Genomic DNA, 14,134 nt, shown 5'->3' on the forward strand with positions numbered 1-14,134 from the left:
GGCTCATTGGAAAAGACCCCGATGCTGGGAAAGATTGAGGGCAAGAGGAGAAGAGGACGACAGAGGATGAGATGGCTAGATGGCATCATCGACTTGATGGACATGGGTTTGGGTGGACTCAGGGAGTTGGTGATGGACAGGGAGGCCTGGCGTGCTGCAGTTAATGGGGTCGCAAAGAGTCGGACACGACTGAGCGACTGAAATGAACTGAATTCAACTTGAGCTCTAAATCACTGAAATATCATTTAAGTTCATTTTAGAGTGGTTTTCTATTAATACTTAGGCATTCAAATTAATCAAATAAGGTTAGTTCTTGATTTATGCTCAGTAGAGAAATAATCACACTTTCTAAAATTTCTTTCACAGTTGAATGTGCATCAGATTGACTCTCATAGACCTAAACTTGAATAATATGAGTAAATCGTTTTAGACTAAGCATCAATCACATGTGGTAAAGTTACCTGTAAGTTATGTCAGTTCCTAGAGGAAGTATGTAGGTCTAATTTTGTTTTATGCAAAATTCTCTATGGGCCTTCTAATTTATTCCTAGTGAGTTTCAAGCCTTTACATTGCTGTCTTCTTGACTTTTCTTCCATTTTCAAGTTCTAACTCTTGCTCACTTGTTACAAAAATAACCTAAATGCTCTTAATGTTTCCCAAAAATGAATTTCAGTCCACTGATCATATTAGACATATTATTATAACCTATTTGACAATTTTTCTTTTAATGAACTTTAGTAATCAATAGCAGCAACACAGCTTAGAGCTCTAAAGTAGGAGAAATAGGGCTTCCCTGGTGGCTCAATGGTAAAGAATCCACTTGCCAATGCAGAAGACACTGGTTGGATCCCTGGTCCAGGAAGATCCCACGTGCCGTGGAGCAACTAATTCTATGTGCCACAACTACTGATCCTGCGCTCTAGAGCCCAGGAACTGCAACTACCTACCCACGTGCCCCAACCACTGAGGCCTGAGGCCTCTAGAGCCCATGCTCTGCAACAAGAAAAGCCACCATGATGAGAAGTCTATGTACCGCAACTAGAGAAAAGCCCCAAAGCAATGAAGACCCAGAATATCCAAAAATAAATAAAAAACAAAGTAGGAGAAATAAACTATACAAGACCTGAGGCCAATGTAGTCTAGTCAAAGCATTGGGAAACACTAACATAAAAGATAATTTGTCCACTCCTCTTTGACTAGTTTTTTTCTTTCTTTATACTTCAGTTATCAAGATATTAAAGGATGATCTATGAGCATATGTAAGAATTTTTAAGTAGGAAATTTATAATGCAACTTTAGTATCAATTAATTTTTGTTAGACTCACTATATTTCTGGTAGCATCCATTCAGGTTCCTCCCATAACATTTAGCAAGGGCAAAATGGTTCCATAGTTTTGAGACTCTTCATTGGTGACAGAGACATTAGGAAGCTTGCATCCAAGGAAACAATATGAATTAGGCATTTTAATCTCTATTCTGACGTCTTTTTTTTCAGAACCACTTGATACATTGCTTTGTCTCTCACCATCTAGCTGTAAAATAATAAAATTTATTAGCTCTTAGGATATGCTAATACAGTAATCATTTGTTTAAATTACATAATACATCATTTATATATGAAGTTTGCATATTTTTGGAATGAAGCCACAAAGCACATATTTTGTACTTCTGAAAATAACAATAATCTGTGGCTTGGAATAATACTATACTGTTAATTTCCCCATTCATCAAATGTATAATACATACCAAATACTCATTGCAGTTTTTTTTTTTAATATGCATACAAGCCACCAGGGCCAATGTTATGCATAGGTGAAAACAAACAGCTATAATTGAAATGATGAAGCAGCACAGAAAAGACTCCCTGCCATAAAATATTTTTGCTCTAGCTTCTCTTTGGGATAAGACATTATCTTCAAATTTTTCTATCAAAATTAGTGTATTAGCAGGTAATATACCAGGATCACTTTCTATTATATGAACCATCGATGCCCATTATTCCTTCAGAGTCTGGCAGGGCAATGCGGGGAGGGAAGGGGACACAGACATTTGGAAAGGCTGGAGTTAATATGAAATAATGAGGTGGTGGGGGTGTGTGTGTGGGGGTGGATGGGTGTGTGTGTGTGTGTGTGTGTCAGGATGGGGGAAAGCTCCAGGAAGCAGAAGGACAGCTTGAGGGTAGAAAGCACCTGTGGGAAGAAGCTCTGCAAGAAAATCTGGGACTTTCGCCAGAGATACAGTTGCTTCCAATGTTGGCCTAGGGCTGGACCCATGAGATACAAACGAGAAAGGAATGTAGGCTCATATTTTTCAGATAAAGCCAAATTTTGAATGTAAGCTTTTATGAAGTCCTTTGTTCTGACACAGGAAAGACATAGAATAATTGTGCAGGCATCGTTCATACTCAGGCAAAGGATTTTGCATTTTTCTGTGTTACATAAGCCATATAGTTAGATAAATGCTGGCTCATCTACTAAATAAATATTGAAAATGAAAACTTATTATTATGGTAAATTGCTGTGTAAATACAAATTCTATTTAGTGTGATTCCAGAACTTATATAAAAATGAAGTCACCTTTGCTTTTCTGATAATTGCCCCTGCTGTTTTGCCACTGACCACTTTACAAACGAATCTAATCCAAATGCTGCATTGCTTAGTCAGATTTCATTGCATTTTAAATGAATGGAGATAGAAGTAAAGATAACCCTAGGGTATTTGACAGAGTTCACTTTTAGGCTTCTTCCATTTATAATCTAGCTCTAAACTGTATCCCTTTTATTTAGTTTGCTTCATTCAATACATGCTATTTTAGTTACATATAAAATAGTATCTTATCCACAACTAGTTTCTGTCCTTTCAAAAAATAAAAGTGATCACTTCATGTTTTACCATAATCACATTTGTATATTTTACCACAATTAATAAAGAAAGGCTCAAGGCTTCAAATAAATTTGAAAGCATAAATTTAGTATTTATTTAGAATTAGATCATGAAGCAAAATTATTAGAATTTTATTACATTTCATTTTTCATAAATTTTTCATTTTTTCAATAAAAACACTTAGCCTTTCATAAATTAACCATAGCAAACAATAAAGGGATGTCCATTAGACTGAGACAAAAGACCTTGATAAAAATAATTTCTATCTTGGCTCTCTAACCATATTATCCTAGGGCCTTAATATTAAAGAACTATCTTCTAACTGGTAACTGAATAGCTCTTCGTTAGTTTCTCCAAAAATAAGAGTTTTTAATCTAGTCTTACAGATTAGGATAGTCTTATGGTTTAAATATATTTTGGAAATTTGTTCCAATACTTAAATTGAAAATGTCTGATATTTTCAATTACTTAAAACATTTATGATTTTAAGCTCCTAGCAGAAATCTGCTGCTGAAGGGGGAAAAATATTAAGAGCTGTTAGTCAGAAAGACACTTATGTAAGAACTGTGACATTGGTTATTGGTTTGAAAGCAAAAAGTCCTATATTTTAGACTCAAGACTTTAGAAATCTTTAGTGAGCATTTTCCCCTCAGAACTGAGACAAATGGCTGATGAGTGAAATCTTGAGAATGTTCACAGCTTTTCTCCTTCATTCTGTTGCAGCCCAGAAGATGGTGAGATCCATCCAGAAATCTGTCGGCTCTACATTCAGCTGCAATGCTGCTTAGAAATGTACACAACAGAAATGCTAAAATCTATATGCCTGCTGGGGTCTCTTCAATTTCATCGAAAAGGTATCTACATTTAATATATTGCCATAACAGTGAGAAATGTTAAACCAAAACTTATATTTTGCAAAGGCCAATATGTACCATATGTTTGAAAAGTGAAAGTGAAGTAGCTCAGTCGTGTCCAACTCTTTGTGACCCCATGGAATGTAGCCTACCACACTCCTCTGACCATGGGATTTTCCAGGCAAGAATGCTGGAGTGGGGTGCCATTTTCTTCTCCAGGGGATCTTCCCGACCCAGGGATGGAACCTGGGTCTCCTGCATTGTAGGCAGACACTGCCTACACACAATTAGAATATGTTCAGGAAATACTTGAAATAAATAAAAGAAGCATATATCAGTACTATCAAAATGCATAACAACCCTGATCATCTTGAACAGAAATTGTGGTAGAAACAGTTCTCAAATTTATTATTTTACCACTCGTGAACATGATTTTGGCTAAAATCAGTGTGGGCAGCAAAACTATATAACGATCTTACTAGGGTGCTAAATTGGAGAAGGCAACGGCACCCCACTCCAGTACTCTTGCCTGGAAAATCCCACGGATGGAGGAGCCTGGTAGGCTGCAGTCCATGGGGTCGCTAAGAGTTGGACACGACGGAAGCGACTTAGCAGCAGCAGCAGCAGCAGGGTAGTAAACGCTATCCAAAATTGCTATGTCCCTAAATGTATTTGATTGCAAGATGACAAATCACAAATTGTGCCCAAAAGATTTAAAAATAGGGGGAACTCAATAGACAATAGGGAGGCATATTAGTGACTGAAAAATCTCATCCTCTGGTTTAAACTTATAAAGAGACTATACTGGCCTAAAGGACTAAAACCTCCAGAGACGGCAGTGGCTTCAGCATGGTTTGATCAGACTTCTGAATTCCATTCTGAGCGACGCTCTGCCTTCTCCTAGGTGTTGGTGTTAACCCTCAAGCTGCCTTCCCCCACATTTACAAATTGATGACAAGTTTCAGTCATCACATATGCATAGAGAGAATTTCTCCCACTATAGATTAGCTTCCTTCCCTTCCTATCCCATCCCTCTGGGTTGTCCCAGTATACCAGCTTTGAGTGTCCTGCTTCATGCATCAAACTTGGACTGGTCATCTATTTCATATATGGTAATATACAAGTTTCAATGCTATTCTCTAAAATCATCCCACCCTCGCCTTCTCCCAGAGAGTCCAAAAGTCTGTTCTTTATATCTGTGTCTCTTTTGCTGTCTTGCACATAGGGTCATTCTTTCTAAATCATCTAAATACATCATTCTAAATACATCTTTCTAAATTTCATATATATGTGTTAATATACTGTATTGGTGTTTTTCTTTCTGACTTACTTCACTCTGTATGATAAGACTCCAGTTTCATCCACTTCATTAGAACTGATACAAATGTGTTCTTTTCAATAGCTGAGTAATATTCCATTGTATATATGTAACACAATTTTCTTATCCATTTGTCTGCTTATGGACGTCTAGGTTGCTTCCATGTCCTAACTATTGTAAACAGTGCTGTGATGACCATTGGGATACACATGTCTCTTTCAACTCTGGTTTCCTCGGTTTGTATGCCCAGCAGTGGGATTGCTGGGTCCTATGGCAATTCTATTTCCAGTTTTTTAAGGAATCTCCACACTGTTCTCGGAGAAGGAAATGGCAACCCGCTCCAGTATTCTTGCCTGGAGAATCCCATGGAGAGAGGTGTCTGGTGGGCTACAGTCCATGGGGTCACAAAGAGTCAGACACAACTGAGCAACACACACACACACTGTTCTCCATAGTGGCTGTACTAGTTCACATTCCCACCAACAATGTAAAAGGGTTCCCTTTTCTCCACACCCTCTCTAGCATGTATTGTTTATAGACTTTTTGATAGCAGCCATTCTGACCATTGTGAGATGTTACCTCATTGTGGTTTTGATTTGCATTTCTCTGATAATGAGTGATGTTAAGCATCTTTTCATGTGTTTGTTAGCCATATGTATGTCTTCTTTGGAAAATATCTGTTTAGTTCTTTGGCCCATTTTTTGATTGGGTCGTTTGTCTTTCTGGTATTGAGCTGCATGAGCTGCTTGTATATTTTTGAGATTAATTCTTTGTCAGTTGCTTCGTTTGCTATTATTTTCTCCCATTCTGAAGGCTGTCTTTTCACCTGGCTTATAGTTTCCTTCGTTGTACAAAAGCTTTTAAGTTTAATTAGGTCCCATTTGCTTATTTTTGCTTTTATTTCCATTACTGAGAGGTGGGTCATAGAGGATCTCACAGTGATTTATGTCAGAAAGTGCTCTGCCTATGTTTTCCTCTAGGAGTTTTATAGTTTCTGGTCTTACACTTAGATCTTTAATCCATTTTGAGTTTATTTTTGTGTATAGTGTTAGAAAGTGTTCTAGTTTCATTCTTTACAGGTAGTTGACTACTTTTCCCACCACCACTTGTTAAAGAGATTGTCTTTTCTCCATTGTATAGTCTTGCCTCCTTTGTCGAAGATAAGGTGTCCATAGGTGCATGGATTTATCTCTGGGCTTTCTATTTTGTTCCATTGATCTATATTTCTGTCTTTGTGCCATTTCCATACTGTCTTGATGAGTGTAGCTCTGTAGTATAGTCTGAAGTCAGGCAGGTTGATTCCTCCAGTTCCATTCTTCTTTTTCAAGATTACTTTGGCTATTCAAGGTTTTCTGTGTTTCCATACAAATTGTGAAATTATCTGTTCTAGTTCTGTGAAAAATACCATTGGTAGCTTGATAGGGATTGCATTGAATCTATAAATTGCTTTGGGTAGTCAACTCCTTTTCACTATATTGTTTCTTCCAATCCATGAACATGGTATATTTCTCCATCTATTTGTGTCATCTTTGATTTCTTTTTTTTTTGTTTGTTTTATTTTTATTTTATTTATTGGACACACAGCATGTGGGATCTTAGTTCCCCAACCAGGGATCGAACCCATGCTCCCTCCATTGGGAGCTCAGAGTCTTAACCACTGGACCACCAGGGAATCCCCCATCTTTGATTTCTTTCATCAGTGGTTTATAGTTTTATATATATAGGTCTTTTGTTTTTTTAGATAAATTTATTCACAAGTATTTTATTCTTTTCGTTGAAATGGTGAATGGGGTTGTTTCCTTAATTTCTCTTTCTGTTTTCTCATTGTTAATGCATAGGAATGCAAGGGATTTCTGTGTGTTCATTTTATATCCTGCAACTCCACTATATTCATTGATTAGCTCTAGTAATTTTCTGGTGGTGTCTTTAGGGTTTTCTTTGTAGAGAATCATGTCATCTGCAAACAGTGAGAGTCTTACTTCTTTTCCAATCTGGATTCCTTTTATTTCTTTTTCTTCTGTGATTTCTGTGGTTAAAACTTCCAAAAGTAGTTGAATAGTAGTGGTGAGAGTGGACACCCTTGTCTTGTTCCTGATTATAGGGTATATGCTTTCAATTTTTTCCCACTGAGGATAATTTTTGCTATGGGTTTATCTCATATGGCTTTTATTATGTTGAGGTATGTTCCTTCCATGCCTGCTTTCAGGAGAGTTTTTATCATAAATAGATGTTGAATTTTGTCAAAGGCTTTCTCTGCATCTATTGAGATAATCATATGGTTTTTGTCTTTCAATTTGTTAATGTGGTGTATCACACTGATTGATTTGTGGATATTAAAGAATCCTTGCATCCCTGGGATAAAGCCCACTTGGCCATGATGTATGATCTTTTTAATATGTTGTTGGATTCTGTTTACTAGAATTTTGTTGAGGATTTTTGCATCTATGTTCATCAGTGATATTGGCCTATAGATTTCTTTTTTTTGTGGCATCTTTTTCTGGTTTTGGTGTTAGGGTGATGGTGGCCTCATAGAATGAGTTTGGGAGTTTACGTTCCTCTACAATTTTCTGGAAGAGTTTAAGTAGGAAAAGTATTGGCTCTTCTCTAAATTTTTGGTAGAATTCACCTGTGAAGCCATCTGGTCCAGAGCTTTTGTTTGTTGGAAGATTTTTTGCTACAATTTCGATTTCTGTGCTTGTGATGGGTCTATTAAGATTTTCTATTTCTTCCTGGCTCAGGTTTGGAACCTTATACTTTTCTAAGACTTCACCCATTTCTTGCAAGTTGTCCATTTTATTGGCATATAGTTGCTGATAGTAGTCTCTTATGATCCTTTGTATTTCTATTTGTCTGTTGTGATTTCTCCATTTTCATTTCTAATTTTCTTGATGATTCTTCTCCCTTTTTTCTTGATGAGTCTGGCTAATGATTTGTCTATTTTATTTATCGTCTCAAAGACCCAGATTTTAGTTTTGTTAATTTTTGCTATAGTCTCTTTTGTTTCTTTTTTACTTATTTCTGCTCTGATTTTTATTGTTTCTTTCATTCTACTAACTTTGGGGTTCTTCATTTCTTCTTTTTCTAGATTCTTTATGTGTAAAGTTAGGTTATTTGATTTTTCTCTTGTTTCTTGAGGTAAGCTTACATTGTTATGAACCTTCCTCTTAGCACTGCTTTTACTGAATCCCATAGATTTTGGGTTGTCATATTTTCATTTGTTTCTATGCATATTTTGATTTCCTTTTTTATTTCTTCTATGATAATAAAAAACACATAGATTCTTAACTGATCATTTCATCTGGCCTGCACTGCCTCCTGTCTTCGCTGTCAGTCTCTGACTGGTGCCCTTCTCTGCCTCTTCCTTTAAAAATATAAGCCCCTGCTCCCTGCTCTAGCATCTTACCATCTAAGTAAACTCTTCAAAGAGTATACCTAAGAGCATCTTTGATTTCTCCTCTTTGTAGGATTAAGTCTCCATTTGGATTTCTATTTTATTCTCCTAAAGTATTACTTAGAATGTAAATCCGTAGAAAATGTGCTACAAAATTATCCATGATGCTGGATAAACATGGAAATGCACAGATCCTGTCCAGGACCCACTGAACCAGAACTGGGGGCACTCCAGGTGATTCTGAAACACAGTTAAGATGGATAACCACTTAGCTACCCTTTGAAACAAAAGAAAATAACCCCATTATATGTATAAAAATGGAAACTTCCAAACTCTTACCTGGCTATTCCTACTCATCTAAGTACACATATGTTGTATGCTTTCTTCTTTATCAACACTAGAAAGAAATTTGTTCACCAAGATTTAAGATGCCAGAAAATACACTCTTTATCCAAACAGTGATAGCTCTAGTGTGGCCTTGGGCTAGGAAGGGTCTCGGTGATCTCACAAAGTCCCTTCCTGAAATAAAATACATTTGGCCCTTCCGGATTCAAACAATGGCAGATCGTGCACTATGCTTACAATATGTGGCTGTTTGAATCCATGGATGTGGAACCACAGATACAGATGACTGACTATGGGACTTGAGCATCCATGGATTTTGGTGGTCCAGGGTATGTCCTAAAACCAACCACCCCACCACCTCCCCACACATACAGATACTGAAGGATGAGCGTAGTCCTCAGAATCTTAGGGGAATGGTGATTGCCAGTCTAGTCTATAACATTCCATCTCTTTCTGCTTAGAATCTCTTTCTGGTATGTTTCTTTTAATGCTATAGTGAAAATTTGTATTTTGGTAACTTTTAGGTTAGCTAATTTCTTCTTCCTGCTAATTTCTTATTACAGGTTGGCCACTTCTCTTATTTATTCTATTTCATCAAGGGGGGAAGAAAAGGAATTGCAATTGAGTCATTATTCTGGCTCTATATGAGAGTCTCTGGTCAATTTTTTGTTGTGATTAGATTCTGAAGCCAAATTATTTTGCAGTTATCTGTACTTTTATTTTTATTTCTAATTACCTCCCTGACTGCTACCACAAGTCCAGAAAGGATTGAATATCACATTTAGTTTTACTATTGTATTGAGTAGTCATGTGTTTACTCTTTGGAGGAAAAGGGCACACAAGGTTACTGCAGGGGCAAGGAGTACAGTTTGTTTCTGGGAAAAACTAAGCCTCAAATCATTTTAAAGGTTCTGCAGGGAGCTTGAATTTGATAATGAAGATTGTCCTTCTCTCTCAATTAAGCAAATTATAAGTATCCTTCGTTAACAATATACTCAGTGGTTCTTCATGCTTTCTGCATACCCCGTGTTTCTAAATTTTTGCTGTCTCATAAGTCTGATTGGTGCAATCTACTTGGAAATCTTTTATACTTGTAAGATCATGCTATTGCCAAAAATGAAGACAAACAGTACTAAGATGATTCTTATTTCATGGCCAACAAAATTAAAGTAAACTACAGAAATATGAGGTAAAAATACACATTTAATAAAGGCTATTAGATTATGCTATACAAGTGTGGGTTCTGAAAAACTCTTATGAGAATATGACAGATAGGAATAATTTTAGGCATTGTGTAGCCTCATATTCTAACAGTTTTAAGTTGTAGATTGCACTATTATTTGACAAAGTCTAATTTCTATGTTTATAGTGAAAAATAATTGCTCTCACTTCTTCACAGTTAATTAGGTAGGAAATCTTTTCCCACAACTGAATCCATGTATCACATTGACCATTAATGCCTGTCTCCTGACACCAGATAAAATGAGACCTCAGGATTCATTCACTCCAGTGGCAGAAAGCAAAGCCAGGTTTCTAAGAGAATTCAATAATTCTGCTGTTTTGCCCACAGCTTTCCTCTCTCCCATTCTACTCCCAGTCAGTTTTCACAACATTTCCATTCTGAAAGAAGCAGAGATGAGAGAACACTCCAGTGCAATCTCCCTTCACATGCAAACTTGCTCTTTCCATTTTTATGCTCATTTCTCCTCACTCTGTCAAGCACTTTTTCTGAGTCTGCTCCAACCCTCTGCCATCGCTTACAGTCAGATTTCCCCCAGGTTTTGATGTATACCACCCTTCCTTCCTCCTCTTAAGATCTAAGATAAGATGGATTCTTCCCCTGTATTGTGCCACTAGGATATACACAGATAGAAAAAATGCAGAGGAAATGTAATCACAAAAATGAAAAGAAGACAGAAATGTTGAAAGTTAAAAATTCTTAATCTAGCAGAAGTTGAGAGATCAAGATGCTCTAATAAGAAATTAATGGACAGCCATCCATCCAGCAAAAACAGGATAAGCTCAAGACAAAGAATAGCATATGAGCAATAAAGACTCCTGGGTATTCCACCTCCTATTAAGGAATGTAAAGAAAATGACCCACACCAATAAAAGAAACAAGCAACGTAAAGACAGAAATAGAATAGAGCCACAAGCCTTACTTTCCAATGTAATGAGGCAATTGATACTAAAATAGAACATTAGGTTAGAAGAAATGAAGCGGGATAAATCTTAAAATAGATTATGATTCAAATTATGGGTGGACACACGCATTTGTCCTTTGAACAAATATTTATTGAGCACCTATCATATGCAAGGTACTGGGAGACTGAAATTATCAGGACTACAGAGAGAGATCTGTGTTCTTGTTGAGTATATAGTCTCGTGCAGAGAAATAGGAGGGGAGGAAAGTTCTAAAAATCCCAAACACTAATAATTACAATGTCAATAATTAAAATAGAATAGGTAATGTAATAGAAAGTGACCATGCCTGGGTGACTGTTTTAGAAGGGGTGATCAAAACTCTCTGAGGAGACAGAACTTAATCTGAGATTTAATGACAAGAAGGACACAACTTCATAAACATTTGTATCTAATGCAAAAGACCCAAGACCAGAACAAGTTTGTACTATTTGAAAGACATAAATATAAACAACTTCTGGAATCTAAGGGCGGTCTAACACCATCTATTATTCTGTCTCCATGTCTTAAATACCAAACAAGGAGCAGGACACCATATTCATCACCTTTAGTCAAAGTAGATGTCAGCTGAGGACTAGGAAAATAACAATGATCACAGCTTCCACTTGTTGTGTACCTTCTACTTGCCAGGTGCTTTATCCATGTCATCTTATTTCATACTCAAATATTGTTTTTCCCATTTCACAGATGGAGAAGCTGAGGCTCAAAGAGGTAACTTCTCCATGGTCACCTAACACATTCATCCCCTCCACAAAGTTTGTGATTGTTCTACGACACCAAACCATTGCCCACTAAGCTACCTTGGAGAAAGGCAAGAGAACATATCAAATGAAGAAATGAAAAATATTCGACTAGCACCATGAGCTGAATTTATTCTCAGATCTGACTTAATGATTGGTGTGCATATTTCAAGACACCATGTTTAATGAATTGCTAAAATTCATTGTGCATTTTATTTCTTACCAAAAGAAGTTCAGCAAGTTACTTCTAAGATGGGAGGGAAAGTGAACTCCATCAATCACTTAATGATTTACAAAATGTTTTGATTTGGGTAAAGAAGTTTAATTCTGTCTAGGAAATGCTTATATTTAGGAAAATAAAATGAAGCTTTCATGTGATACAAAGGGAGCATGATTTTAGCTATGATACCCATTCTGGGAAGGTTGAAGTTAATTAACTACACAGTTGATACCTCCTGTATATTGTTCTGCTCGACCTTAGGGGCTGGAAATGGAGCAATGAAAACCCCACAGGGACCTCCCTCAAATGTGTTTCTATTGTCCCCAGTGTCCTGTGATTCTGCTTCCTCCATGCAGCTAGGAGAACCACCAAGATGACTACTATTCTGGGGGCAATGATAGGACTATAGTGTCATAAGGAGTACAGAGGACATAGGGCAGTGGGAGGGGCTGGGAAGAGGGAGGTAGCTCTGTCTCTTCTCTAAATTGGAAAAAGGTTCATTTCCCAGTGTATGGGCAAGAACAGAGCTCTGTTTATGGTATAAGTATTATTTTCCACTATATGTTTTATGGCACTATGAATATCTCCTCACCACAATGTAGAAGAGCCTTTGAAACTATTTTTTAATACAGGTAAACAACTAACTGAATTAATATAACTTACTTTTATTTAAATTACATGCTTTTTGGAAATGCAAGGATAAAAGTGAATTACTTAACAGCCTACATTTCCCCACACCTTTTCACAGTGCATGGAGTTACAAAGCTTCTACCAGTTATGAAAATGCATGAGAACAAGCATAACCATGTGGATAAACTTCCACACATCTCCTGTAAGCTGTGTTCATTTAGTTGCTCACAGTCAGTACAAAAACCATCCCGGGAGCCTTCCCTAGATACAGTATCATAGCAGATAATGTGTCTGGAGCACAGAGAACATGAGAAATCTGCCCCTGCCATCAAGGAAATGATAGTGCAGTGATATATTATTTGCTCAGAGAAGATTAGTTTGCTTTGTTTTGATTCCTAGGGAAATTTACACAAGTGAATAAAGTTGACTATGGTGGACACCAGAGGCCAAACTCAGGGCTTCCAAGGGGATGCTATGGCAGTGCTTTTTACTGTCACTCTAGGCTGAAGACAGAGTGGCAGCAAGAAGGAGTGGAGGGGAGGGAAGAGGGGAAAATAGTAAGAGAAGAAAGAGAATGGGAGAAGTGAGGTCAGGAGTAGGAAAGAGGTCTCCAGAGTGGAGGGTGATAAAGGGGCCGCCACTCTAAATAGAAGACCCCAGCCCAGTCTTCTGGGGCTAGTGAAGTCCTAGGACTTTGGCGGTGGAAGGAGCTCTGTGGGACTTTTGAGGCTGCCCCACAATCAGGTATGTTTTTGTTCCTCCTCAACAACTGACCATTTCTCACGAATATAAGAATAACCAGCCTTCCAAACTGGTATGTGCTTCATGGGTGGTTTCCTTTAATTTTTTCTCAAACATGCCTGTTATAGTATCCATAAACAGGCTAAAAATACACGGAAATCCCAAAGGAGCTGAAGGCCAAAAGCTTTGCACGGCCCTGAGGAAAGTGGCCAACTTTTTGATGTCTTGGTTCTCGACAGGGTGAAGCCAGCTTAGTGTGATTTCAAGGTGCTCTCCTCCCTCCATCTCCTCCCTGAGAAAATACTTGTTCACTGAGGCCTGAAATTGATTTTTCAGGGGACAGAGTTTTTCATTTCATAATAAAAAAAAAATGATTTTAAATGCATAGTCACTCTTGGGCAAAGTAAAACTTTGACTTGAAGTTACCGTCTGGAAGCAGCCTGACTCTTTTCCTGAGAGCAGCGCAGACACCATCTGAGGTGCTCCTTCTGAGGGTCCCTGGTCCAAGGGGGGGAGCTGGGGATGCAGAACTCAGATCTGCCACTGTCCAGGTGTGTGGGGCACTCCCCTGCTGACTTTCTGATGGGGTTCAAAAGAACATCTAGCCTCTCCAACCTCATCTCTAACCAGCCACCCCACCCCATCTGCCCCCAAAACCTTGCTGGCCACACTCAAGGAATCTTGAACTACTTTGAGGAACCTGAATTTGGAAGTTCTTTCCAGTTGCTCCCTCTGCCTGTAACATATTGTCCACCCTACCCTATCCCATAACCACCCTTTCACATAGTCTACCCCTATGCATTCTTTGAGT

The 14,134-nt window shown here is 37.8% G+C and overlaps 2 protein-coding genes across 5 annotated transcripts in view; one reads left to right on the top strand and one right to left on the bottom strand.

The window, feature by feature from the left end:
- Positions 1 to 14,134, bottom strand: part of SREK1IP1 (SREK1 interacting protein 1) — a 374,836-nt gene that overhangs the window by 198,074 nt on the left and 162,628 nt on the right. The window contains exon 9 of one of the 2 annotated variants that reach the window (XM_081518356.1): positions 1,326 to 1,532. The exons of the other annotated variant lie outside the window; for it this stretch is intronic. The gene's annotated coding sequence lies outside the window, so the exon portion shown is untranslated. The remainder of the gene's footprint in view (positions 1 to 1,325; positions 1,533 to 14,134) is intronic. 2 annotated transcript variants of the gene reach the window in all.
- Positions 1 to 14,134, top strand: part of RGS7BP (regulator of G protein signaling 7 binding protein) — a 107,194-nt gene that overhangs the window by 65,019 nt on the left and 28,041 nt on the right. For all 3 annotated transcript variants that reach the window (XM_081518314.1, XM_081518313.1, XM_081518315.1), the window contains exon 3: positions 3,606 to 3,736. In XM_081518314.1, the coding sequence (XP_081374440.1) occupies positions 3,606 to 3,736 (131 nt within the window). The remainder of the gene's footprint in view (positions 1 to 3,605; positions 3,737 to 14,134) is intronic.

Source organism: Giraffa tippelskirchi, chromosome 8 (assembly GCF_054371585.1).
Source record: "Giraffa tippelskirchi isolate mGirTip1 chromosome 8, T2T-mGirTip1v1.2.pri, whole genome shotgun sequence".
NCBI lineage: Eukaryota > Metazoa > Chordata > Mammalia > Artiodactyla > Giraffidae > Giraffa > Giraffa tippelskirchi.